Source organism: Diplotaxodon limnothrissa, linkage group LG1, assembly GCF_057381915.1.
Source record: "Diplotaxodon limnothrissa isolate DT_005_m linkage group LG1, D_limnothrissa_male_GT1.1, whole genome shotgun sequence".
NCBI classification, from domain to species: domain Eukaryota; kingdom Metazoa; phylum Chordata; class Actinopteri; order Cichliformes; family Cichlidae; genus Diplotaxodon; species Diplotaxodon limnothrissa.
This window is the reverse complement of record NC_140596.1, coordinates 2,584,668-2,607,875: the sequence shown is the minus strand read 5'-3', so window position 1 is coordinate 2,607,875 and position 23,208 is coordinate 2,584,668. Positions and strand designations below refer to the sequence as shown.

The 23,208-nt window shown below is 42.0% G+C and overlaps 2 protein-coding genes across 2 annotated transcripts; one reads left to right on the top strand and one right to left on the bottom strand.

Annotated features, from left to right (window-relative positions):
• The first annotated feature begins 11,734 nt into the window (after window positions 1–11,734).
• On the top strand, window positions 11,735–12,864 carry LOC146639219 (interleukin-17F-like). Its single transcript, XM_085351221.1, has 3 exons — window positions 11,735–11,761; window positions 12,339–12,529; window positions 12,621–12,864. The coding sequence occupies exons 1-3, from the start codon at window positions 11,735–11,737 to the stop codon at window positions 12,862–12,864; spliced, it is 462 nt and encodes a 153-aa protein (XP_085207347.1).
• A 3,452-nt stretch (window positions 12,865–16,316) lies between these two features.
• Window positions 16,317–20,682, bottom strand: stmn4l (stathmin-like 4, like). Its single transcript, XM_085351033.1, has 8 exons — window positions 20,659–20,682; window positions 20,529–20,548; window positions 19,091–19,167; window positions 18,914–19,009; window positions 18,150–18,355; window positions 17,438–17,602; window positions 17,304–17,321; window positions 16,317–16,364 (listed from the first exon to the last, which is right to left on the bottom strand). The coding sequence occupies exons 3-8, from the start codon at window positions 19,101–19,103 to the stop codon at window positions 16,317–16,319; spliced, it is 546 nt and encodes a 181-aa protein (XP_085207159.1). The 5' UTR covers window positions 19,104–19,167; window positions 20,529–20,548; window positions 20,659–20,682.
• Between the last annotated feature and the right edge of the window lie 2,526 nt (window positions 20,683–23,208).

The following is a 23,208-nucleotide window of genomic DNA, read 5'->3' as shown; positions in this document are numbered from 1 at the left end:
AAGTTTGGAGAATTGGGTATACTGAAAAAAGTGTTGTTTAAGTCACGTTGGCAGCAACTTAAACAACTGAGTTAAATCAACACAACTTATTCATATTTAATAAACGTGTGAATTTTGTGTTGATAAAATGTGATTAAACATGTTTAGATGAAGTAAGTTGAGCTCTTTGAATATTATGATTTTCTCCAGATTGATTAAATACCTTTTTACCCCAGTACTACTTGGTCACTTAAATACTGCATGTTGTCTTCATATTACATAATGTTCACTTATAATTACCAGTTAACCTAGGCCTAATAAATGCAACACTTTAAACTGTGGGAGGAAACCAGAGAGAACCCACTGCAAACTAACCAGACTGCGGACTTGAACCAACGACCTTCTTGCTGTGATGTAACAATGCTAACCAATGCACCACTGAGCTGTCGATACAGACCTCACAAAAGTAGGAAAGCTATGATTACAAGGCTTGATGCAGAATTCTCTTTACATTTTTTTGTCCTTGACAGGTTAAACCACAATATATTGCAACAGCCTACACGTGGTGTGCGTATGCTTTTATGCTTCTTCTGACTCGTGCATTTCCTGTGCTTTGAAATCTTGTGTGATCTTATGAACTTTGTGAGTCCAGTCAAGTAATCTCTCTGACAGGATTGTTTCATGTCATCTCAACAAGAACAAATTAATCTGTTGAATTTCATTCAGACCTTAGATGATTTCACTACATTCACCATAGAAACATGTTTTGCAAACAAGCTAGGCTTTTGTAAATGTAACAACCACCCAATTTCCTTTTTTCAGTGATGGAATATGTATGTGTATATGTATATATGTGTGTGTATGTGTATATATACTTACATACATATATATTAGAGATGGCACGATACCACTTTTTTTTATGTGAGATACCGATATGAATCCGATATAGTGTTTTTTAATCAATAAAACTGTTTTTTTTTTAAATATCTTGCTGCTTTTTGTATAGGTTCATACTCAAGTTAAAAAAAAAACCCCACTAACGCTATTCTGTTATACATGTATGTAAAAATACACTGCACCCAAAATATTTCATAGTTCAGCAACACTGATCAATCTAATAAACTTAAACCTACTCCATCCTCCCTATTCTGGTATTTTAAAGAGTACTTAGCAGAAATATTAAGCAACCTAACTAATAGGGCTCTAAAACTCCCAGTGAAAAAAAAAAAGGGAACCACCCCCCACCTCATGATGCTTAATCGACGTAATCAACTTTAATTTGATGCAGTGTGAAAAAAATGCACAGAAATAAATTATTTTTCAAGAATAATTAAATAGATTCAACATCTTTCTTCTACAGAACTGCAGACTGCACAGATGGTATCTTCCCAAAGGAAAAAGTACTATAGCTTACTAGGGTATATCAGACTTAACAGTTACTATATACAGTAATGGACTTCTATACATTTTACATCAAATTAAAACTTTGGTTGTAAGATTCAGATAATTATTTATTAAAAGCTAGACATTTTAAATGAGAACAAGAAAGAAAAGTATGTCTTTGTGCCCCCTTTTCCCTGTTCATGCTCTATCGGCCCCCCTGGCTAAACTTTCCTAGATCCGCCCCTGCACAGTTACCAGCGTCAGCTGCGTGGAAAAGGATCCTGGTGTAGAAAGTAATATTAAATAAATTCTAACAACAGATTATCAAGCTGACGTATAGTCCATGTCTGTTGCTGTAACAGTAATTCATGTTTAGAGTAAAACATCCCAGCTCACTGACTTGATCAGGGCAACAGTGCCTAAAATGTTGCATAATGTTGCTAAGAGATCTGTTACTTTGTGGTCATCTTAGACGAGTAGTTTTATGGACAAAAACCAGCAGGTCATTCAGTGTTTCCTTAGTGCTAATGTGTCAGAGATGTTGGTGTAACTGAAGTAATGTTGTTAAGTCCTTAAAGTCATATTCTTTTATTGTCATGACTGTATTTGAAGCTATTTTTACTTTTGTATGATACCTGATTGATATGTAATATGGCTGAAGTAAACTAAAGCCTGAAATACTTAGTCAGTCATTTGTTTAATAGTAATTTAACATTATATAATTCACATATAAAACTATGAATTGTAATTTTAAACGGTTTAAAAGCATGTAGAATAGCATATGTAGGCAAGTATATTTCTCCTTTTTTATCAAGAAGCAAAAACAAACAGGAAAAAATAAGAAACGGGGCAGGGTTCGATGGTTGAATCATCCGTCCCCATCAATGCCACAACCAAATCTACGCCCTTGGTGTGAACATATATTAATGAGATGTTCAAGATTTCTAAATGATCAAATTTAATATTATTTGCTGAAATGGTACTAATATATTCTTTCTGGGAATAAAAGCAATGATATTTGGTGAGTATAAAGTGAATGATGGGATACAAACACAGGCAGAAAATGAACAAACTAAAATAGTAAAGGAGACTAAATTATTAGGACTAATACGTGACAATTAAACCAGTTGTGTACAAACTCAAGTGTTCAAAAGCTAGCTCTTATCACTTCAGTTAACCTCTCAATCATGAACAAAATCAAACAGGTTCTAGATCATAATTCTCAGTATTGTATTTAACTGATTGTGTAGAGGTATGGGGAAATAAATATAAAAATATGACGAGGACTCTCCATTTACATGAACAAATTAGAGACTATTAGATAGACATGTCTACTATTTCATAGGAGATGTCAAAACGTTGTATGGTGGAGGTAGAACACAGAGTTTTAACGTAATGTTTCACTTTCTCTGTGAAGGTAAAAAAAGAGAGATTTTCCATTACAGAGAAAAAAAATGAGGGGAAATCTTACATATTCATGGATCCCAATCTAATGAAACCAGTGACATATTCTTAAAGTGTCAAATAAAGAAAATCCACCAGTAAGAAACAGAAACAGCTGCATGTGTGTAATCAGCCAATCAGAACAATGCATTTCATCTGTGTCTAGCATGGAAAGAGCTGCAGGTTTGAATGCATTCATAGTTCAGTTAGCCCCCATGTTTCAGTATTGTATGTTTCCTTTTTCCATATTAGGTTCTCACAGAAGCTCCTGCCGTGGCTCCACCCCCTGCAGTGACATCACAGCGGAGCTGTTTGGTGTAGCTTTGATTGTGGTCTACCCTGAGGTTTGAGCTGAGAGAATTTCTATCAGAGCTGTCAGCATATTTCCTTTGACCTGGTTTGACACAGGAAACCCGACAAAACGAGGATTTATCTGATAAATCACTAAGTATTCAACCACTGCTGGTTACTGGCAGGGCTGTCAGGAGTTTTCACACAGCCGTGTGTCGATCAAGTTTCAAGGTAACCTGTGCAGCCTCACCAGCGACACCTGCAAATGCGATGGAGACAAGGTGATGCCTTAGCTGTAGCGTTGTCTGTAGTGAGATAAAAATGTCTGACCTGAGGGTGGCGCTAAAGGAGAGGACAGCCAACCGTTATTGGCCTCCACGGCCAGAAACAAAGTAACAAAGTTACTTCATCCTGTAAAGGCTCAGTGGAAGGGAGCAATGTAACAGTAAAAACGTTAGAAACTCTCATTTTCAAGGAAAAGAGACACCAGCCATACAATGTTTTGTGTCTATTAAAAATGTTATAACTTGCATTTTATGTCTGTGAAGGTTCTCAGTCATCCAGGTCATCGCAGTCTAAGGAGCTTGGGGAAAAAAGCGTCTGGACTTCTTTAAGTTGCAACTTAAAGAAGTCCAGACGCTTTTTTTCCCAAGCTCCTTAGACAACTTGCATTTTACTATTGTCATTTATTATAATATGTGGCACAAGAGCTGTACAGATTGAAAAAGACTTAAAAAGACTAGACTTAAGACACAATCATTTTATATCAAAAAACAGAATCCATGCAGTTTTATGCTTGAACTAAGATCTAAGGCAGCAGCAAAACGAAACCAGTGATCGAGACGTCAGATAAATTTTTTTTTCTTGTTCTTAATCTCAGTGAGCTGTTGTAAACTACTGAAGGATAAATGCAGATAAACTGGCCTCTCTTTCCTCAAAGTAGTCACTGGAAGTAACTGAGGGGTCACAGGAACATTTAAAAGTGCTGCATCATCTGCATACAAGTTTATTTTTTCATCCAAATATTAAACAGGCTCAGCTTTGTAAACGTCATCGCAGAAAAACTGGGAGGTATTTTCAGACCTCGTAGTGTCTCTCACGTACACAGAACTTAAAGCCTAGCTTTAGCTATCTCGTTAGCTAGCTTTCCAACATAAATGGAACCAACCATGCACTCCTCCAAAAACCCAGCAGCCTGTTCTGGGCCGGAAAAGGGAGCGACAGCAGAGTTTTCCAGGAACGGGAGAAGTGTGACGAAACATCAAGGATTAAAAAACAGCATGAAAATCACAGACGGTGGCTGCAAATCACACTTTTATTGTTTTTACAACTTGATTTTCTTTTAAATCTTCATATGTTATAATTTTGCTCTTCTCTGCAGCTGGCTGATGGAGGAGCAGCCACAGACCAGCTGTACCACGTTATTTGGACACTGCCTCCATCTGACAACCGATGCTGTCTGCATAGAGACGGTCTGACCCACGCTCAGCCAATAAGAAGTTGAACAGCTTCATCTTCTTTAGGTAATTAGGTCTTTTTACAAGTTGTTGTCATAGAAACAGGGCTTTGTGTTTAAACTTATTGTTTCACTTTTTATAGCATGTAACGCATAATAGTAAAATTTACTATGTAATATTGCTGTATGCAATATAATAAAGAACAGTTTCACATTTACACGCAATACCTTAAAACAATTTACTTATACAGTAAAACTGAATTCAGCCGGCAGGTAGTTTCTGTGTTTTGTGAGGCAAACTTAATCAAATCAGTTCTAGCTCCTCAAATATGTTTTATATCAGTTTTATTTTATGTAAAAGGTCAACAGAATTATTACAGAGACAGAGAAATATACTTTTGGAAATTCAGTTTAAAGTTTTGGCATGTGCTTTGTTTTTTGGTTGTAATCACAGTTCTTGCACTTACCCAAATACAATTAACCTTTCTTCATTTTCCTAAGTAGACATGTAATGACTAATTTGACAAAAAATAAAGACACATTGCACTTTGACTGTAGAGATCATAAGCTTAATTTCCAGGCAGGGAAAGAGGGAATGACTGAGCCATGAATGAATGGGAACCTTAAGAGGCAGTTCTGAATGAATAAAATATTCCTAGATGTCACAAACTCTGTGGTTCCCCAAACCACAGCAGAGGCTCTGGTTAGCTCAGAAACCCCCCCTCCCGTCACTACTCTGACTTTGTTTCCAGTCACCGCAGCAGCACAGCTCTCAACACGCAGCAGCTCGCTCGTCAAACACGCCACACTGCGAGGATCACGTCCATCGAAAACTCAAACACCTACCTCATCTCTTTGTGCTGAAACTTCTGAATTACTGTGACCCAATTTTTAATTTCTTCTTGCTTTTGGTGAGAGTGGGAGGTAAACAGTTTGTGGAAACAGCCTAAGAAACAAAATATCACCGTATTATGCTTACGAAATATCTGAACAAAAAAAAGTGCATACATGGCAAACTCAGGTTAATAACCTGAGCTCTCACTGAGTTGACCTGGATGTTGTTCAGGCCCGGCTGTGAATCCTCCCTGTCCTCTCTCTACTATCATAATAGAGATTACTGAACTTATTTTTGTAGCAAAATAAAATTTGCTCTTCATTGTTCACATGAATTCTCTCCATCACGCTGAAGTAAATTAAAATGCATAAACTGCACGTCTTCGACCTTTACATAGTTCCTCCTGTTACGTAACTGTTACGTAACCTTTTTCTACGTAATGTAGAAAAAGGTGGATGTAAATAAAATTCACAGCAGAATCCTTGACAGGTGTGAGATCCTCTCTGTTTTCTCGGGGTTAAAATGTGTTGACCTAAATTGAAAGTATTTCTAGATGATGGATGGTCCACTCTGAGGGAGAAGCTCTTCACCTTCCTCTGGATTATTCGCATTTTTTGTATATTTGTCTGTTAGTGTAGCACTTTGTTGTACGTGTGGACATGAGGACCAAAGCCAGAGGTGAACTTGCAGTGAGACATTTATTGACTGTTACAAAAATCCAAAAAGGTGAAACAGAAAACAAACCTGAACCTGAACCCTGGGCTGGAAACCTCTGGAACAAGGTGAACAGACACTCTGACAAAGCACGAGGGGAGGCAGCGACTATATATTGTGTTTATACACCTCTCTGCATTTAATTATGAGTTATTATTAATAGCTCTCTTCTACAGGCGGTCTTCGTCCTGTCTTCCTCCCCTCACCCCAGCTTATCACAGCAGATGGCCCCGCCCCTCCCGGTGCCTGGTGCTGCTGGAGGTTTCTTCCTGTCAAAAGGGAGTTTTTCCTTCCCACTGTCGCCAAAGTGTTTGCTTGTAGGGAGCTGTCTAATTATTGGGGGTTCTCTGTACTATTGTTGTGATTTTGGTTATGAATAAAATTGAAGTAATGATAATGGATTGGATTTATATAGCGCTTTACAATGCCACTATTCATTCACTCTCACATTCACACGCTGGTGGAGGCAGCTACAGTTGTAGCCACAGCTGCCCTGGGGCAGGCTGACAGAAGCCAGGCTGCCATATCGCACCATCAGCCTCTCTGGCCATCACTAGTAGGCGGTAGGTGAAGTGTCTTGCCCAAGGACACAAAGACCAGGACAGACAGAGAGCCCGGGGTTCAAACCGGCGACCTTCAGGTTACAGATGCGCTTCCCAACCCCCTGAGACACGAGCTGTAGATTGAAATGAATTGAATGAAGGCACAGGAAAGCAGTTTGGGGAAGTGGAGACAGCTGGAGAGAAAAAGGCGTAGCTGAACTAAATCACAGAAGATGCGACAACGAAAGCAAAGCTAAAAGCAAAACATGAGGATCGCTAACTTTCAAAGCAGGACACGAGATGATTAAGAACACAAACTCACAGGCATGAACTTCATACAGGAGACTTAACACAACACTGAAAGAGGAATTAAATGCCAGAACCACTCAGGACCAAGACCCAGACTAAATACACGAAACAATAGAAATACTGAATATTTCAATACATGAAACATGAAAGAGTAAAAAACTCAAAAACACTGAGTAAACTGACCAAGACCACAATAAACTGGGCTGGCTCATTAGGCATGCAGCTGATGGAGGGAGCACCTGATTTGCTTTTTGCTTTGAGTTCTATCGGTGCAGCATTTCACCATCACTCAGTCACGCTCATTTATTCATGAACAGCCAAAATCTTGTTTGAGATTAAAATTCAAGGAGTTCTGAAGCCCAATGAGATCAAACATTTTAGAATCCAGTGTTCCCATATTGCAGCCAGTGTGTTTCCACTGCACTGTAATCTGTAGTCACTACAGATTACAGATTACATGCCACAAAATGTATTCTGTAACGTATTCCATTACATTACTCAATGAGAGTAACGTATTCTGAATACTTTGGATTACTTAATATATTATTAAGCTTTTTACAACTACATGAATGTACTACTGCTGTGTGATTTATTAGTTTTACTGAAGGTTACTCTCCACACCAACACCAACTAGATGTTTAAATCTTAATATGAATGAGTAACAGTAGGTGGACATTAGGTAAGGCTGCACTTTTTGCAGCGATCTCGTGTAGAAAACTATTCCTCGCGTATATAAAACAGGTCCGCGGCTCCGAACCGCAGTAAAGGGACCTCTGGCTAATACGTCGGGTTCGTGTCGGGCTCGTAGCTGAAAACTAGCTTTGCTTTGTTGTCTGGGTCAACTTTGCTAGCGAGAGGCGTTGAAAGACTGCTCCAACGGGACTTATTGTTTCAGAGGAAAACACGAACACGGTGTACAGTCGAGTCTTAATAGCTTACTTACAGCTGGGCTCGTCAGGCTCTCTTCTTGGCTGCAGTGGTTATTATTATATTTACATGTTTCCAGCTCCCGTTTCTGCTCCGTGACAGCTTGTGCTTTTCCTTTCTCTCCCTCCCTCGCTCACAGACACATCACGGGTATGGCGGTCCATTCTCCCTTTATAAACGGTAACTGTAACAGAATACAGTTACTCATATTTTATATTTTAAATACGTAACGGCGGTACATGTATTCTGTTACTCCCCAACACTGTTAGCAGCACTTGGTGAAGGTGGGGATGAAGAACTTTTAACAGGAAGAAACCTCTAGGCTTACTCACACAGATCAGCTCAATCAGTTGAATATCTTCTGTGTTCATGAAGACAGAAAAAAATTGTTGCATGTGGAAATATTTACACGTTTTTGTGAAATCTAACACATTGAAACCTGAACTCCATTTAAGGAAAACAATGGTAGTGATGAGCATAAACCAGCTCCAACATAGTGGGGCGCTATACTATGCTGCTCAACGCATACACATAAAAGCTGAAAGAAAGAGGGGACGGATGCTAATTGATGTGCAAATTGTTTTTTATCACACGTTTCCATACGAGGAACTCGACACGGACACCGCAGTGGCAGAACAGATGTGACGCGACAAATCAGATTTAAATCTGATTTAAATCCGACCCACAGACGTCACTTGAGGGTCCTAATGAATTTTGGCCTCCTACGTGTTGTTTGGTGACGGAAAGTTGATATTGAAGGCAGACGATTTCAGAGCAGATGGAGGCTGAGTCGCCTACGCCTTTGATGAGTGCGAAGAGAAGCCGGTGCACTTCATTAGCATGAGAGTTTATTTCTGTTATAAGTTTGAATCCATGCAACAGCTGAAACATGAAGCCAGAGCACAAGTTTCTCTGATTCAGGCCAAATCCAAAAGTGACAGATCGCAAACGTTAGTCTGCATCGTGCAGGGAGGCTACGCTATCTATGCTGAGATCTTTTTCATGAAATTTCCCACACAGCTTTCGAGACATAATGTTCATACTGGTGAAACAGCTGCTGTGAGACTTAAAGAGATGTGCAAGAGCAGAAACTGCAAAAGTCAAGTGCGATGTGTTACAGCCTGAACACATAATGTTTGTTTCATGCACTTTTAAAGGCAGTGCATGACAGACATGCACCTTCAGATAAATTGATGCATGTACGTACATTATATATTTATAATGGTGTGCTCCTGATTTCCCAGCATCAGCTGTAATTGTTACAAAGAGCACCTCCCCCAGAGGAATAAGGCCTGTCTAAATGGTGCAAACAGATAATATTAAATCCAGATAGCGTTGCATGGTAGTAGCATGTAGTTTATAGCTTCATTTTTAATTTTATTCATGTTGTGTTATTTCTATTTACTCCGGCCATGTTCTTTTACAGTAATTACATTTTGTGGGTAAAATAAAAACGAAAGAGTTGTGCGGTTGATTTTTAAATACGAGTTTCGAATGCGGTGACCCTTTTCTTACCTTAAATGGCATGTGAACATTTCATTGACAGATGTAGAACAAAGTTAAGATGATAATGAGCATCCCGAGGCTGTGAAGTGATGCAGAAAGCAGAAAATTACTGATAAACATCAAGCTTTCAATCAAACCAGGTCACATACTGTAGGCTGCAAGAAAACAGAAGAAAACAGTGATGATGCTGCACTTTAGACCAGCCTGAGTCACAACACGACTGCAAATCAGGTCAGAGATTGAAGCGTGCTCGCATCCTGCAATCATGGCTGATGCTGCAGCTCTGACAACGCAACAAAACACACATCTCAAAACTCCGGCGGAGGAGAGGCAGGAAGACGATTCACGGGGTCTCAGGATGAGGTGATGTCACACTGGACTGTTGCATCAGTCATACTGGAACATTATGGAGGCTGTGATGCAACAAAGTGTGTCAGACTGGATTAACACTCAGATTTAACAATTAACCTCTTCTCGCTTGATTTGATACGTTTGATTTAAAGAAACAAAGACATGTTGAGTTTCTAAACTGACATGAAATCCTTCAAAGTTTCGGTTTTGTTAATATTTAAAAATCATCCTTCCGAGACATTAAAAGTGGTGTTCCACAGGGTTCTGCTCTCCGTCCACTTCTCTTTTGTTTATGATCTGAGTATTTCAGAAACTGCTGGAATTTTCCTGCACAAGCTTCTCTACAATTTGCAGAGAGTAGTCCAGAAAAGGGCAAATATCCAGCGAGCAGCAGTTCTCTGAGTGAACATGCTTGTTGATGCTGGAGGAGAATAGCCACCCTGCTTTGAGCCAAAGGGAAGGCAACAGCAACTCTGATAATCACTCCTTAAAACTGAGATATGCATAGGAGGGTCTCTGAAAGCACGACATGTCAATGCTGACGCAGCAGAAGACCACACTGGGTGCTGCGGCAGAAACAAGCTTTGGAGTTTGAAGGAAACTACCATCTTAGAAGATCTGCAGATCCTGACGTTGGGCCTCAAGGAACACAGAAAGGAATCATCTTCAGGTTCTTTATGAACTCAGATTTCTGACACAACATGAAATTTTAAAACTGACAATGAAACAAAAATGAAGAGCAAAAACTAAAACAAGTTGGTATTTCTGTATAAAGCAGACAGCTGTGAAGCCTCAAGCTGCAGCTCGAGACTTTGATCTTTTCACTCATTATTTTAATTTGATTCCTTTGCATAAACACGAGTAGGACTCAGACTGGTCTGCAAAGTGTTAACCGAGCTTCTTTGTTGATAATGAAAACAAGAACATTCTCTGTAAATTTAGCTCCACGATGTCACAAACACAACACAGACGCCGTATTGTAACAAATATACAAATGTAAAGAACCAAATAATCGAAAAAAGCCACTTCAAAGGAGTCACGTGTGTTAACATCATCTACAATCATGATAAGGACTGTTGAAGGGCTGGATTTTGCTTGTTACAACATTATATAAAACACGAAATGAAGATCTTTCTGGGCTCTTTGATAGTAAAGACTGGCGACCGCAGATGATGGCTGATAAGCCGACTGCAGATGGACGATCTGAAACTCAGTTTAGAGATAAATGTAAAATATTTACTGAAGGAATCAGATGCTGACGACATATCAGGAGGAATAATGCCACTGAATGTACATGTACAGTATTTAGACAGTAACACGTGTTGCTTTGGGCTCTTTCACTGTAAATAATAAAGGATTATTTACTACATTAAACAATTGTGGCGTAGAGAACTGTGTGGGCGATTCAGGCCTTTAGCACAGAGCACCGAAAGTTCAGCTGTCTTGAAGCGTTTAAACAGATGCACTTTAATTGTATGAAGAATTATCATATCGTGTGCTAAGGTGAAGACCTGAGACGCCAGAGGATGAGCTGACCTAAAAAAATCTGCATCAAATTTTCTTTGTGTGCCAAAAAACTTTAACCTCGAGATCGAACGCGAAAGTGGGTCGAATTTCAAGCCTCGTCATGTATTCTGTGTGGTTTAGAGATGAAGATCAAAGAAGAGGGAGAGAGAAAAGAAGGTGACATCATGAGAGGAGGTGTCATTCACCATAAAAATCTGAGCAGCTCCGAGTTGCAGTCACACAGAACACCACGAAACAAGAAGGAAGACGACACCATAGCCTGACCCTCCGCTTTCTGACAAGAGCCAGCAGAGCGTGAAACTCCAGCAGAGCCTGAACCTCCAGCAGAGCCTGAACCTCCAGCAGAGCCTGAACCTCCAGCAGAGCCCCAGGGTTAAAAAAAAACACCCAATATCTTCTCGACCTGAAAAAACCCCAAAAACGAAACAACCAGAACATCCGACCGAAGAACGAACAGAGAAACCCGGCAGCATGTTTTCAGCGACAAACAAAGTGACGGTAAGAAAACGCTTGCCTGTGTTAGCTGTTAGAGACGCCACTAAAAGCTTTATCGAAGCTCCAAATTAAATGATTACGTAGCTATACAACTTGCAAATGTTGAAATGGTTTGTCATGATTATTTTTCACAATCTCAGGGGGTTACTGATAAATTAACACAAGAAACTTCCATTCGGCACTCATGTAATGCAACGGTGCCATAAAAACAACAACTGGTCCCTTATTCTTCTTTTATTTTACATTTTATTCACTTAAAAAACAACATTGTCTGGAAGTCCTCTGTTACGTCATCATAAGAACAAGTTTTACAAACGTGTTGATTTTATGAAAAAAAATAATTCTCCATTGCTGCCAAATGCCTCTTCCTGCTAAAATGACGTTCTTCCTCACCACAGTCTCCGGTCACTCTGGTTTTATCGCTGATATTGCAGGCTTACAATATAAAGTGTCATCTAAAGATAACCCTGGATTTTGAAATTGTATCTTGCAGTATCTCGTTGAAAACTGAGAAAAAGTTTTTACAGTGACGTTATCTGAAAATGGGGACCATAAACGTTTTGTGGCTTCTCTTCCTCAGGCCGCCTGTGTCGTGGCAATAATGATAATGATGATGATCACAGAGGCAGCGGCCATGCCGAAGACAGGAAGGACACACAAGCATGGTGCAACGCTTGAAACAGTCTCCCTGCAGCTGGACGCCAAAACTCTGGAAACCCACAGACACACCAGGCTGCTGAACAACGCCTCCATCTCGCCATGGACGTACAAGTGAGTGACAAACTGTGGCATGGCCCTTTAATCACGGGGCTTACAGAGCTCTTTTAATCATCTTTTGTCCCCTCACTTTCTCCATCCTCAGCGTCACCACCGACGACACTCTGTTCCCTCCCTTCCTGTCGGAGGCTCACTGCCTGCTGCAGGGCTGCCTGAACTTACAGGGCCAGGAAGACCGGAACCTGGAGTCCAGACCCATCATGCACCAGGTGCTGCTGCTGCGGCGCATCAGGCCAGAAGGGTCGGCAGACTACCACTACCGCCTGGAGTCCCGCCTCATCTCGGTGGGCTGCACCTGTGTCAAGCCTGTGGTCCGAATCCAGCAATGAGGACCAGCAAAACGGGCTCATGTACGGAAGACCGGGAATGTCGAGAGAAAACTAAATTAGGGGTCCATACATGTAAAATACAGAATTACCTGCATGTAAATACGAAAATCCGACAAAAATCTGATAATATCTAATTTAAATAATTATATCTGTCAGAGTACGTTTATTTAATTGAATGACGAGCTGATGACCAACAGACTGACTTCAGTCTGCTGTTTCATCTCAGTGACTTAGTGAAATGCTGCTTAGCATTAAACCTGCCATCTTTTTGTTTTATGTATATTTCCAGCGAATATTATTATTATTATTATTAATATTAAACAGCTCACATTTACTCCAGAAATAGAAAATGGGAGAAACTACACAACCAAACGCACACTGTAGCTGAGATTTAAAAGCAGAGATTTATTTCATATTCTTTCTGTTATTTATGGTTTAAAGTAATTTAATTTTGTTTTATTTAAGTATTTTGTGCTCTTCAGTAGATATTTATTGACTCTTAATGTATTTATAATCCAGAATCTGACTCAATAAAAAACCTGAACCAAGTAGTAAAGTGTGACTGTTTTATTGTTGAATTTAAAATATAATGTGATTTCTGTACATTATCATCATCATATCATAATCCTTTACAATGATGTTGCAGTGATAAGCAGCTGTAAACACTGTACACACGTCGGTCCGGTCACTCATTCGATGCAGCAGGGTGCAGCAAACACCACCGATGTCTCAGAAGCGTTGTGTCGCGTCCATTTCACACAGGAAAGACAAAGAGATGCGTAACTGGTGGGAAACAAACCTAAAGGCAGAGTTTGAAACAGAAAAACCTGCACTTCGGTTGGATTTGTCTTAATCTTTTGGTTGCGCTCACTCTTCCCGGCTAGCTCCGGCTCTTCTGGGGGGACACTGAGGTGTTTCCAAACATGCAGACGGTCTCCTCCCTGTAGGACACGCCCAGGAGGAAACAGGTCATCTAGGAAACGCCCATTAGGCATCCTGGTCAGATGCTCAACCACCTCAACTGACTCTTTTTGGGGTGAGTCTACTCTGAGGTCCTCACCCCCTCATCTCTTTCGGTCACCACACTCCGCTCGGGGCCATCGGTGAGTGCAGGAGCGTAGACTGACTGACGGCTTCGCCTCGACGCTCAGCTCTCTCTCATCATCACAACAGAACCTGGGAGTCAATCTCTCCTGCGCCACGCTTCCCTCACTAATGACAAATATCCAGAGACACCGAGTCTGAGCGATCCAAACCACATCATCTGTGAAACAGCAAAGATGTGATGTCTCCACCCCTGCACAGCGCCTAGAACTTCTGCCTTTAAAAGTAGGAAAAGAGCGGGTGAAACGAGCTGCCCTGGAGGGCAGCGCTGTTTTGGTTTGGGGATTTTAGGGTGTGGTTTGACTTCCTGTGTAGCGGTGATTTCATTGTTGGTAATCTCACCTCTACGACTAAGTTCAGCTCTATTTTTGCTGATGTTTGTCTTAAATTGACCTCAGAAACACTAACTCGTCTTGGACTCACTTTCAGTGATCTTGACTCTGATCCTAAAGGTCAAAATGGATCTGCTTGCTGCTTATTTTATACCTACAGATGCCACTAGATGTCGCTAAAGAGCCACATGCAATGATTTAAACAATCCTGCAGATGGCGCTGTTTGATTGAGATCAGCTGTAATTCCACGCATCCTTCATTTCGGTTAATTTTAACGTTCAAAGTCCGAGAGGAAGGTTTCCTTTTAGTCGTAGGGGATGGATCTGGTTGATGTTAGGTTGATAGGCCCACACATTCACACACACGAGCACATTGGCACCGTTGGCATGGAAACAAAGCACAGTAAAACCCCTTCAAACCATCTAATGACGACTGAATCTGCAGCGTCCATCTCGTTATAAAGAGTTCGTCTTGTTAAAGAGAGTCCTGGTTGTACAGAGGAGTTGTTGTGCAGTCGGTCTTGCCCTCTGCCCTCCTCATCGTCTTCTTCTCTTACTCTTTTCAGAGCTACTTCCTGTCAGTCTCTGCGCCGGAGTAGCACCAGCATCCCGGCACATCAAATATCAGCTCATCAGCCCTCCAAAATGGCTTCCAAATAAGGTTCAGCTTGTGTTGTGATCAGGCCATCAAGACACCTGGGAGCGGAGAACAGGAGGTTGTTGTTACCACAAACACTCACATTTAAAAGAGGAGGTGGTGAAGATATTAAAAAGCTTAAAACCTGCAGAGATATGAGCTACAGGCTCTCACTAAACACATTTCTGTACCTCTGGCACCTTTTTCTGGTTTGGTCTAGACCAGGGGTCTCGAACTCCAGGCCTCGAGGGCCGGTGTCCTGCAGGTTTTAGATGTGTCCTTGATCTAACACAGCTGATTCAAATGGCTAAATGACCTCCTCAACATGTCTCGAAGTTCTCCAGAGACCTGGTAACGAACTAATCATTTGATTCAGGTGTGTTGACCCAGGGTGATGTCTAAAACCTGCAGGACACCGGCACTCGAGGCCTGGAGTTCGAGACCCCTGGTCTAGAACCTTTTGATCCAGTAAAAGTAAAACTGCTTTATATCTGCAAATTGCAATTATTTTGTTAGTTTTGCTCTCTCCTCTTCACATCCTCCAGGTAACCTGTTACATGTGAATCTAAGGCTTTGACTTTGGTTACTGTCCAAACACTCATTCAGTGTTTAGAACAGTCTGGAAATGCCACATTGAAAACCTTTCATGCCAAAATAACTGAACAAGGCTTTTTTGGAAAGGTTACATCATTGCTTTTTAGCACGTGACTCAAACAGAACCCAAATCAAACGCTGAACGAGTGATCGGTGACCCGGTGGATGTTAAGAGACAAAATGTCACAGTCTCACCGTGGTTGGTCAAAAATGGCAGCTCTGACAATCACAATGAGAAACCTGTCTGAAAGTTGTTCTGGCGTTCTTCAGAGATCCAACAACTATTCAATTTCTATTCAATTTTATTGTTATAGCATCAAATCACAACAGCAGTCGCCTCAAGGCCAGGTAAAGACTCTACAATAGTAGCTATTAAATGGACTGCTATAACAGGGACCCACTCATCGCTAACTCTATGCTATCAGAACCCCCCAAAAGTTCCTTTAAGCTTGTCTCTCTTACTCAGGCGGCTGTTATGTTAAAATTGGATCACAGCATCACACTGTTACCCACTGCAATCAGAAATAAGGCTAAGAGATCATTGTTTCAGTCTTTAAAAAGTTATTGTTGTAAAATAATTCATGGTTTTAGGGCCACCGCTTGTGTTTTGAAAGGTTTCACCTCAACCACAATATCCCAACAATGACCATCAGATATTCATGTTGCCTCAGTTTCTCTCTGAGTATCCCAAACCCAGCTCCTTCCCAACCCTGTGCTATTAGAAGAATTTTGACATTTCTAACTAAATAACCTCTACCTGTTAACTCATTTCAGTAACTAATAGGTTACTCCTCCTTGTTACAGAACGTTCCTTCCTCGTGAACTGCGTCTGTCTGTATCACAGTGCCGGGTGTTTTGACGAGTCTCAAGTTTGACGAGTTGTTTACTTCTATCTTTGAGTCTTGACTTTGATGTTTTGACTTCACCTTTGCCTTGTTAGAGTTTTTACTCAGACCAATCTTGGTCATGTTTTTCCATCTTTTACGAGAATTTTTATCACCATGCTGCAGTTTTGGTAGCTTATAAACGTGAACTGTCAGTGATTTGGGCTACGTCCACACGTACCCGGGTATTTTTGGAAAACTGAGATTTTTCTATGCGTTTGCACCTTTCGTCCACACGTAAACGGCGTTTTTGGTCACTGAAAACTGAGATGTTTAAAAACGCCTGCCAGGGTGGAGATTTTCGAAAACTCAGTTTTTGCATTTACATGTGGACGAGAAAAACGGAGAAAACGTCAAAGGTGTGCGCCTTTTTTGACGTCACAGTGTGCGCCACGTTATTGTTTCGGTGAAATGAATTTCTACAATACTGTTACTGTTAATTCTACTCTCTGCAGTGTTTAAATGCTTACATATACACACAGTTACTGTCCCTCCACACATACGACTCGGTTCTGCTTCTATGCCCCAGCTTTGTTTACTCTTTCCCACGAGGCTTCTAGACTTCTGATTGGCCAACATTTCTACACGGGTAGGAATATATCGCCACCTGTTGCTTTGGCATGTTCATAGCAGTGTTTTCCTTCATTTTTGCGTTTACGTGTGGACGAGATTATTTTTTAAAACGAAAAATCTCCGTTTTCAAAAATACCCGTGTACGTGTGGACGGAGCCTTGGTTTGACTGCATGTTTGCTACTGCAAACTGTGTTATTTGAGTCTATAGTGTTTCTGTAGTTGGTTTTTCTCCCAGAAGAAGCAACAGAGATTAAAATAAAAACTTTTGTCTCACAGTTTCTACCCAGATTCGCTCTTTTTTCAGCCGTGCTCACCTCCACGCTGTGCTTGTCCTGAAAGACACAAACAGAAACCACACAGGCTCCTTTTAGTGATTTATTTCCAGAGTTCCGATTTTATTTTCAGTAAATGAAGGTAACATCTCGCAGTGTAAAACCGTGGTCCTCACCTCCTCGTGGAGCCTCTCCTGTGAGGCGTTCAGGTGCATCTGCCGCTGCTCCATGTTGGCGGTGGCGCGATGCTCCTGACACTCTTTGGCCAAAGCTTTCTGAGCGACTTCCCGCTCGTGCTCCCTCCTCTCGGCCAGGTGCTTCAGCAGCTCCGCCTCCTGACACTAGAGCGAGTCAGAGGGAAGATTGTTACTGAGTTTCATCCCTTTACACTGATGCCGGGTTCTCAAAAATCTTGAAATGCATTTGTCTGAACAGACACGTAGAACAATTTGAAAGAACTTGTGGCGTTCCTCAGAGTTCGATTTTAGGGCCCCTAATTTTTGTAGTAACATCTGGATGGACTGCAATTTAAAACTGCACAGACATTCATGGTGACTTGAGGATGAAGCTGTCTGACTACTGACTCTATGAGCCTCACATCTCTGTTTTTATTGACATTTCTCTTAAACTCTTTGAAGAATTTCCATAAATTGTGCATTTCATATATGTTTGTTCTCCTTAGCGTGAACTGTACTAACTTGTTTATCGCAGTGAGACCAAATCAGGTCAACATTTTAATTTGTCCAAGAGGCAATACGAGCAAAACTGTTAAACATCAATAAATTAATGTTACACACATTAAAAATATTTAAATGTTTTTAAATAAAACGTCAAATTTATGACCTTAAACACTTTTAGGTCACCTACTACTTTGACACACATACACACCTTCCTCCTTTCCTGAGCAGCATCCAGTTTCTTCTGGATCTCCGCCAGCGATGGTTTCTGGCGAGGCGGTGTCGTGGCCCTGAGCTCGGGGGCGCCGTCGAAGGTGGGTGGCTTCAGAATGACCTCGAAGGCCTGGCCACTCGCTCGCTTGCTCAGTTCGATCACCTCCATGTCCCGGATGTTGCAGAGGTTCAAGTCCACCACGCCTGCAGTTGCAGAGAGAGGATGAGGCGGTGAGATGAAAAGAAGCCGTGGTTTTATGGTTTCATTTGGCTGACTTCGTTGTTGGGATTTACGCTAAACTACTGTTTTGTACATCTTCCTCGAACATGGACCGATTGAGCTCTGCAACTTTTAAAAAATTGGTTTTCACAGGTGCTCTGACCAGAGCTCCCAGTGCATGAGATTCAGATTTTTATGACTCATTAATGGGCTGGTTGATAAACTGTACATCGCAAAATTTGATGATTTATTCAACACTGAATATAAACGTGTTTCCATTCAGAGAAAGCTCAGCCTCGAAAAGTTCAGCCTGCAGCTTTTTGGGTAAATATTTTGTGTTATTTACATTTCATATCATTCTCTGGTTTCATTTACTGGTATGACCAACTAAAAGCAGCCTCAGCATCGTCTTTCCTGCTGTAGCTCATAGACAGGTTGAGCCTGAATCTGTAGTCCTTTTTCACTGCAGACATTTTGACTGTTTTTAGCAGGACACCATTACTTCCTGTCTTGCGGGACAAAGGTGACTTTGTGCTACTGACCTTCCTTCTTGTCGGCCGCCGGCTCTCTGGGCTCGGGAAGGATGCAGGAGCAGAAGAGAGACACCAGGGGGAGGTCTCGCATCTTCTCCCTGTAAGCTGGAACATTCAGAGGGAAAAGATATAAAGAAAAGCTGCAGACAGGACTGAGAGATAAAAGCAAAAAGAAAAGTCGTTTACCTGCTAGAGTCATCCTGCTGCTGCTGCTGCTGTTCTCAGTCAAAGACACTGTGGTGAGGTAGAGTCTGTTCCTGCAGAGAGACACATCTAATCAGTGGAAGCCGATGAACAACAATGCCTCTCAGGCAGCAACACAAACATCAAACCCTGCACGAGCCGCATCTTTGCTCTTGCTGTTTCATCCGCAGCTCGCTCGTCCGCTGTGATTCAGTGTCATTTTGCTTTCTCTGGTTCACACACTAAGAATATCTCTGCCATCGATTCAATTTAAAGGTGAGCTTTTGCTCACGATGCAGCTTTTCTCGGCTCGTGTGAGTCATTCACACGAGAAGATTCGACACCTGCCACTGATTTGCTTCGGGAGCTTAAAATAATCCACTCAGTGTGACGAATGAATCAGCAGCAGAGACACGAGGAGCCGCTCGGGCTTTGGCCTCCGAAGCGAAGCCGCCATTGCAGAGAGAAACCCTCAGTGTGCCCCAGAAACAAAAACTCAGCAGCTTTTTCTGCTGTTCCCTCATCAGAGATCATTCAGATCACATGTGCAGGAACATCATCACTTTCTTCCGTGTAAGGCTTTACAGAGAGATTCTACAGATCTGTCTCGGATTCACACTGACCTCCACAGTTCTAAGAAATGTAAAGATTTAAAAGCAGACTATGGTTGTATTTGTAGTTTTGTCTGCATCTGTTATGAAACCACAGCAAACACGATGTTATCTGAACTTTCCTGCAGATAAACTCTGATCTGTTCTGAAAGCCTGGTAAACACGATGTTACTCAGTCACTGCAGCAAATTACAAACTGCATGAAAATCATTTGAATTTCAAAGTCAACTCCAGCTATTATCCAAGCCTGCTTAAGATTCATCTTTCACTACAAGTTCATCTTTTAAGCTATTTGCATTTGATCATTTCACGTCTGCAGCCCAGAAAATGAAGAAAATACCAACATTTATCTCCACAAACTGCATTTCTAATTCTAAACATAAGAAGGCAAAAAGATTGAGAGAGTAAACGGAGAAAAGCAGCAAAGCTCTACTTTGTAAATGATTTATGTTTACATTTGCTTTTTTCTGCAGAAATTGATTAAAAACATGAATTTGTTGCAAAATTTAAATGCAAACGCAAACACAACGTCCTAACTTTGTGTGTGTGTGTGTGTGTGTGTCACTGCGTGCATGTGTGAGTGTGTGTGTGTGCATGCTCTCAGCGATGATGTCATTGTTGCCAGAAAGCGCATCGCCTTCTGCAGAGATGAAGGAGCTGAACTCAAACAGCAAACCGAACGAAACAAAAACTGAAGAAGAAAATGGAGAGAAAATACGCAGGAGAGGATGCATGAGAGCGAGAAAGGAGGAAGAGATGAAGAGAAACTGCAGAGGAACAAATGCAGGAACAAAGAAATCGAGTCACAGCCGAGAAATCTGCTTTTATCGCCTCATCTTTCTGCTCTGAGCTGCAGAAAATGTAAAAAAAATAATAATAGAAATAATCAGTGTGGGGTGAACGAGTGGATCTGTCACTCACCCTGCAGCGATGCTCGCTCCAGCTCTTCTCTGTTCACACTGAAGATCTGCAGCTCAGCAGCATCAGCACCACCACACAGCAGCCCAATACATGACATCACCCACCAGCCCTCTGATTGGCCAGCAGGGATGCTGGGCCGTGATTGGTCCAGCAGGGCAGAGGAGGAGAAGGAGAGGAGGAGGTGGTGGTGTTGGGTTATTTCAGAGGAAACCTCCTGACCAGTAACTGAAAGCTCTTCATCAGAATCAGGAGGACAAACTTTGTCACTTACTGAAAGAAACATTAATGTGTTAAAGATGAAAAATCAACTGAAATTAAGCAGCGATCAACTTTCCTGGGATTTCATGTGTGCAGCACCAACAAGGGCTTCATGGAAGCAGCAGCACAGGCCGAGAGGCCGAGTCCCGACAACAACACAGAAAACATTCAGGCGGTTTTAAAAAGATAAAATCTTTCTTCTAAGAGGCAAAAATGTAAAAAAAAAAAGACGTGAAACAAGCAAAAATATTAATGCTTTTAATGTGAAAGGGACATCCTCTGTCCACAGGAGCAGGACAGAGGTGAGCCTTCAGTCACCGTGTTTATTAAAATAAGATCTGTATCTGCATGTGCTGCATGCACCATGAGGCGACAGAGTTCTGCAAGGTCAAAGGTCATTTGATTCTAACTTAAACAGCTCTACCAAGTCAGAAGTACTTCTGAGGTCACGAGGCTCCGGCGGTGGGGGGAAGGATGTTTTTATGACTCACCTGTTTAAACTGTATTGAGGGTTAAAGCAGGGTGGAGGAACTCCAGGCCTCGAGGGCCGGAGTCCTGCAGCTTTTAGACGTGTCCTTGATCCAGCACAGCTGATTTCAATGTCTAAATGACCTCCTCAACATGTGTTGAAGTTCTCCAGAGGCCTGGGAATGAACTAATCATTAGATTCAGGGGCGCTGACCCAGGGTGAGATCTAAAACCTGCAGGACACCGGCCCCTGAGGGGCCCACCTGTGGCTTTGCATTATCAGGGGCGTGGCCTCCCTGATGGACAGGTGGCTAACGTTTTCTTCAAACTTTGACAGACTGCAGTCTGAATGCAGTTTGGGAACAAATATTGGTTTTCCTGCAGAAAATGCTGGAAACACCTAAACATTACAAACTCTGGATTTATTTTCAACAACTTTTCAGCAGCTTGTTAACATCACATGACCTTTGACCCTTGGTAGCGAGCTGCAGAGGGATGATTCTTTATGCAGAAAAAGCATGAAGGCACACTCCAGGCCTCAGGATGAAAATCCTCCCACATACATGTGCTGCTGGGCGAATTAACGAGAGAACATGTGGAGATGAAGTGTAAGGTGAGCCGGCTCTGCTTTGATCCGGTCTGATCCAGTTTGCTGGGTCGGCGTGCTTCTGAGGAAATGTCAGCGCTAAATTTACCGGCTGACAAAGAAGCGTTACTCATCCTCGGCACACAAACACAAATCTGTGCTTGAGCTCAACGCCTCCATCTGTCACCGAGCTTCGCAGCCAAACAGTCTGCCGCTCTCCGCTCGCAGGACAAACCCACAGCGATGGAGTTCAGAGAAGACAGCTCGCACATCCACGTCTCGAACCGCTTTCAGCATCGATTAGGCTGCAGACAGTTCTGATCGATCAGTCATGCTTTGGGCCAAGTCCGAACAAGGTGCAATTTGGGGGGAGGCACGTGAGGATATTTCACACAGACATGTGGCACGCGGCAGGAAAGCACCTGCTTCAGATGGAAATATTTGTGGATAGCAGGCGAGCAGCAGGAGCGTAAGCTGCACCGTCAGCTTTGAAAGGTCATTTTAGCAGCTACCCGCTGCAGAAGCCAAGTTAAACTTTCACCACTAGGGGGCACTGCTTGTATTGAGATGCTTTTGGATGATTTTGGATGCTTGGGAATTCTCAACGTCACACTGAGAATTCCCAAGCATCCAAAAATATCCATGGGTTCCCGACGGGCCAAGACAAACGCAGAAAAGAAACGCATAAACGGACCCAGCGTCAGTCAAGAGTGACGCCAGCATCACGAACAGGGTGGAGCATGTGACCCAAACGCTCGACAGAAGCCAAGTTTGATTCCTGAGGGCATTTACTGTGTCTTCCCCCGAGCGCGCTCCGCTGTCCTGCCTGAATAAAGACTAAAGAGCCCAAAAACCGTGGGCGAGGTTACTAATCTAATCTCTTAATCTTAGTCACATGAGAGTGGTTCAATAAAACACAGAAAATGACCTGGGAGTGACCACTGAAGGACTGAACTCCAGCTCCCATGATGCACTGCAGCAGAACATAATGTTCTCACGAGCTGCCCCCAACTCTGAACCAGATGATGTAATGCATCTGCAGTGTGTGTGTGTATGTGTGTGTGTGTGTGGAGACAAGGTGAGCCAGAGGCTGCAGCAACAAGGAGAAGGAGAAACCTCCACATCCCAACTGATGATGTCATCTGCAGCCAATCAGCTGAGAGTGCTCAGAGCCACACCTTCTGTGTGTGTGTGTGTGTGTGTGTGTGTGTGTGTGTGTGTGTGTTATGGATTCAGCAGAAACAATAACACATTGTGCTTTTATTTGAGCACTAAGG

Coding starts and splice junctions, on each gene's coding strand:
- LOC146639219 (XM_085351221.1), top strand. CDS start 11,735: ATGTTTTCAGCGACAAACAAAGTGACG. Junction 11,762..12,338: donor CAGCGACAAACAAAGTGACG/GTAAGAAAACGC, acceptor TCTCTTCCTCAG/GCCGCCTGTGTCGTGGCAAT. Junction 12,530..12,620: donor ATCTCGCCATGGACGTACAA/GTGAGTGACAAA, acceptor CTCCATCCTCAG/CGTCACCACCGACGACACTC.
- stmn4l (XM_085351033.1), bottom strand. Junction 18,356..18,913: donor GGCGGCCGACAAGAAGGAAG/GTCAGTAGCACA, acceptor CTGCAACTGCAG/GCGTGGTGGACTTGAACCTC. Junction 17,603..18,149: donor CTGCTCAGGAAAGGAGGAAG/GTGTGTATGTGT, acceptor GACTCGCTCTAG/TGTCAGGAGGCGGAGCTGCT.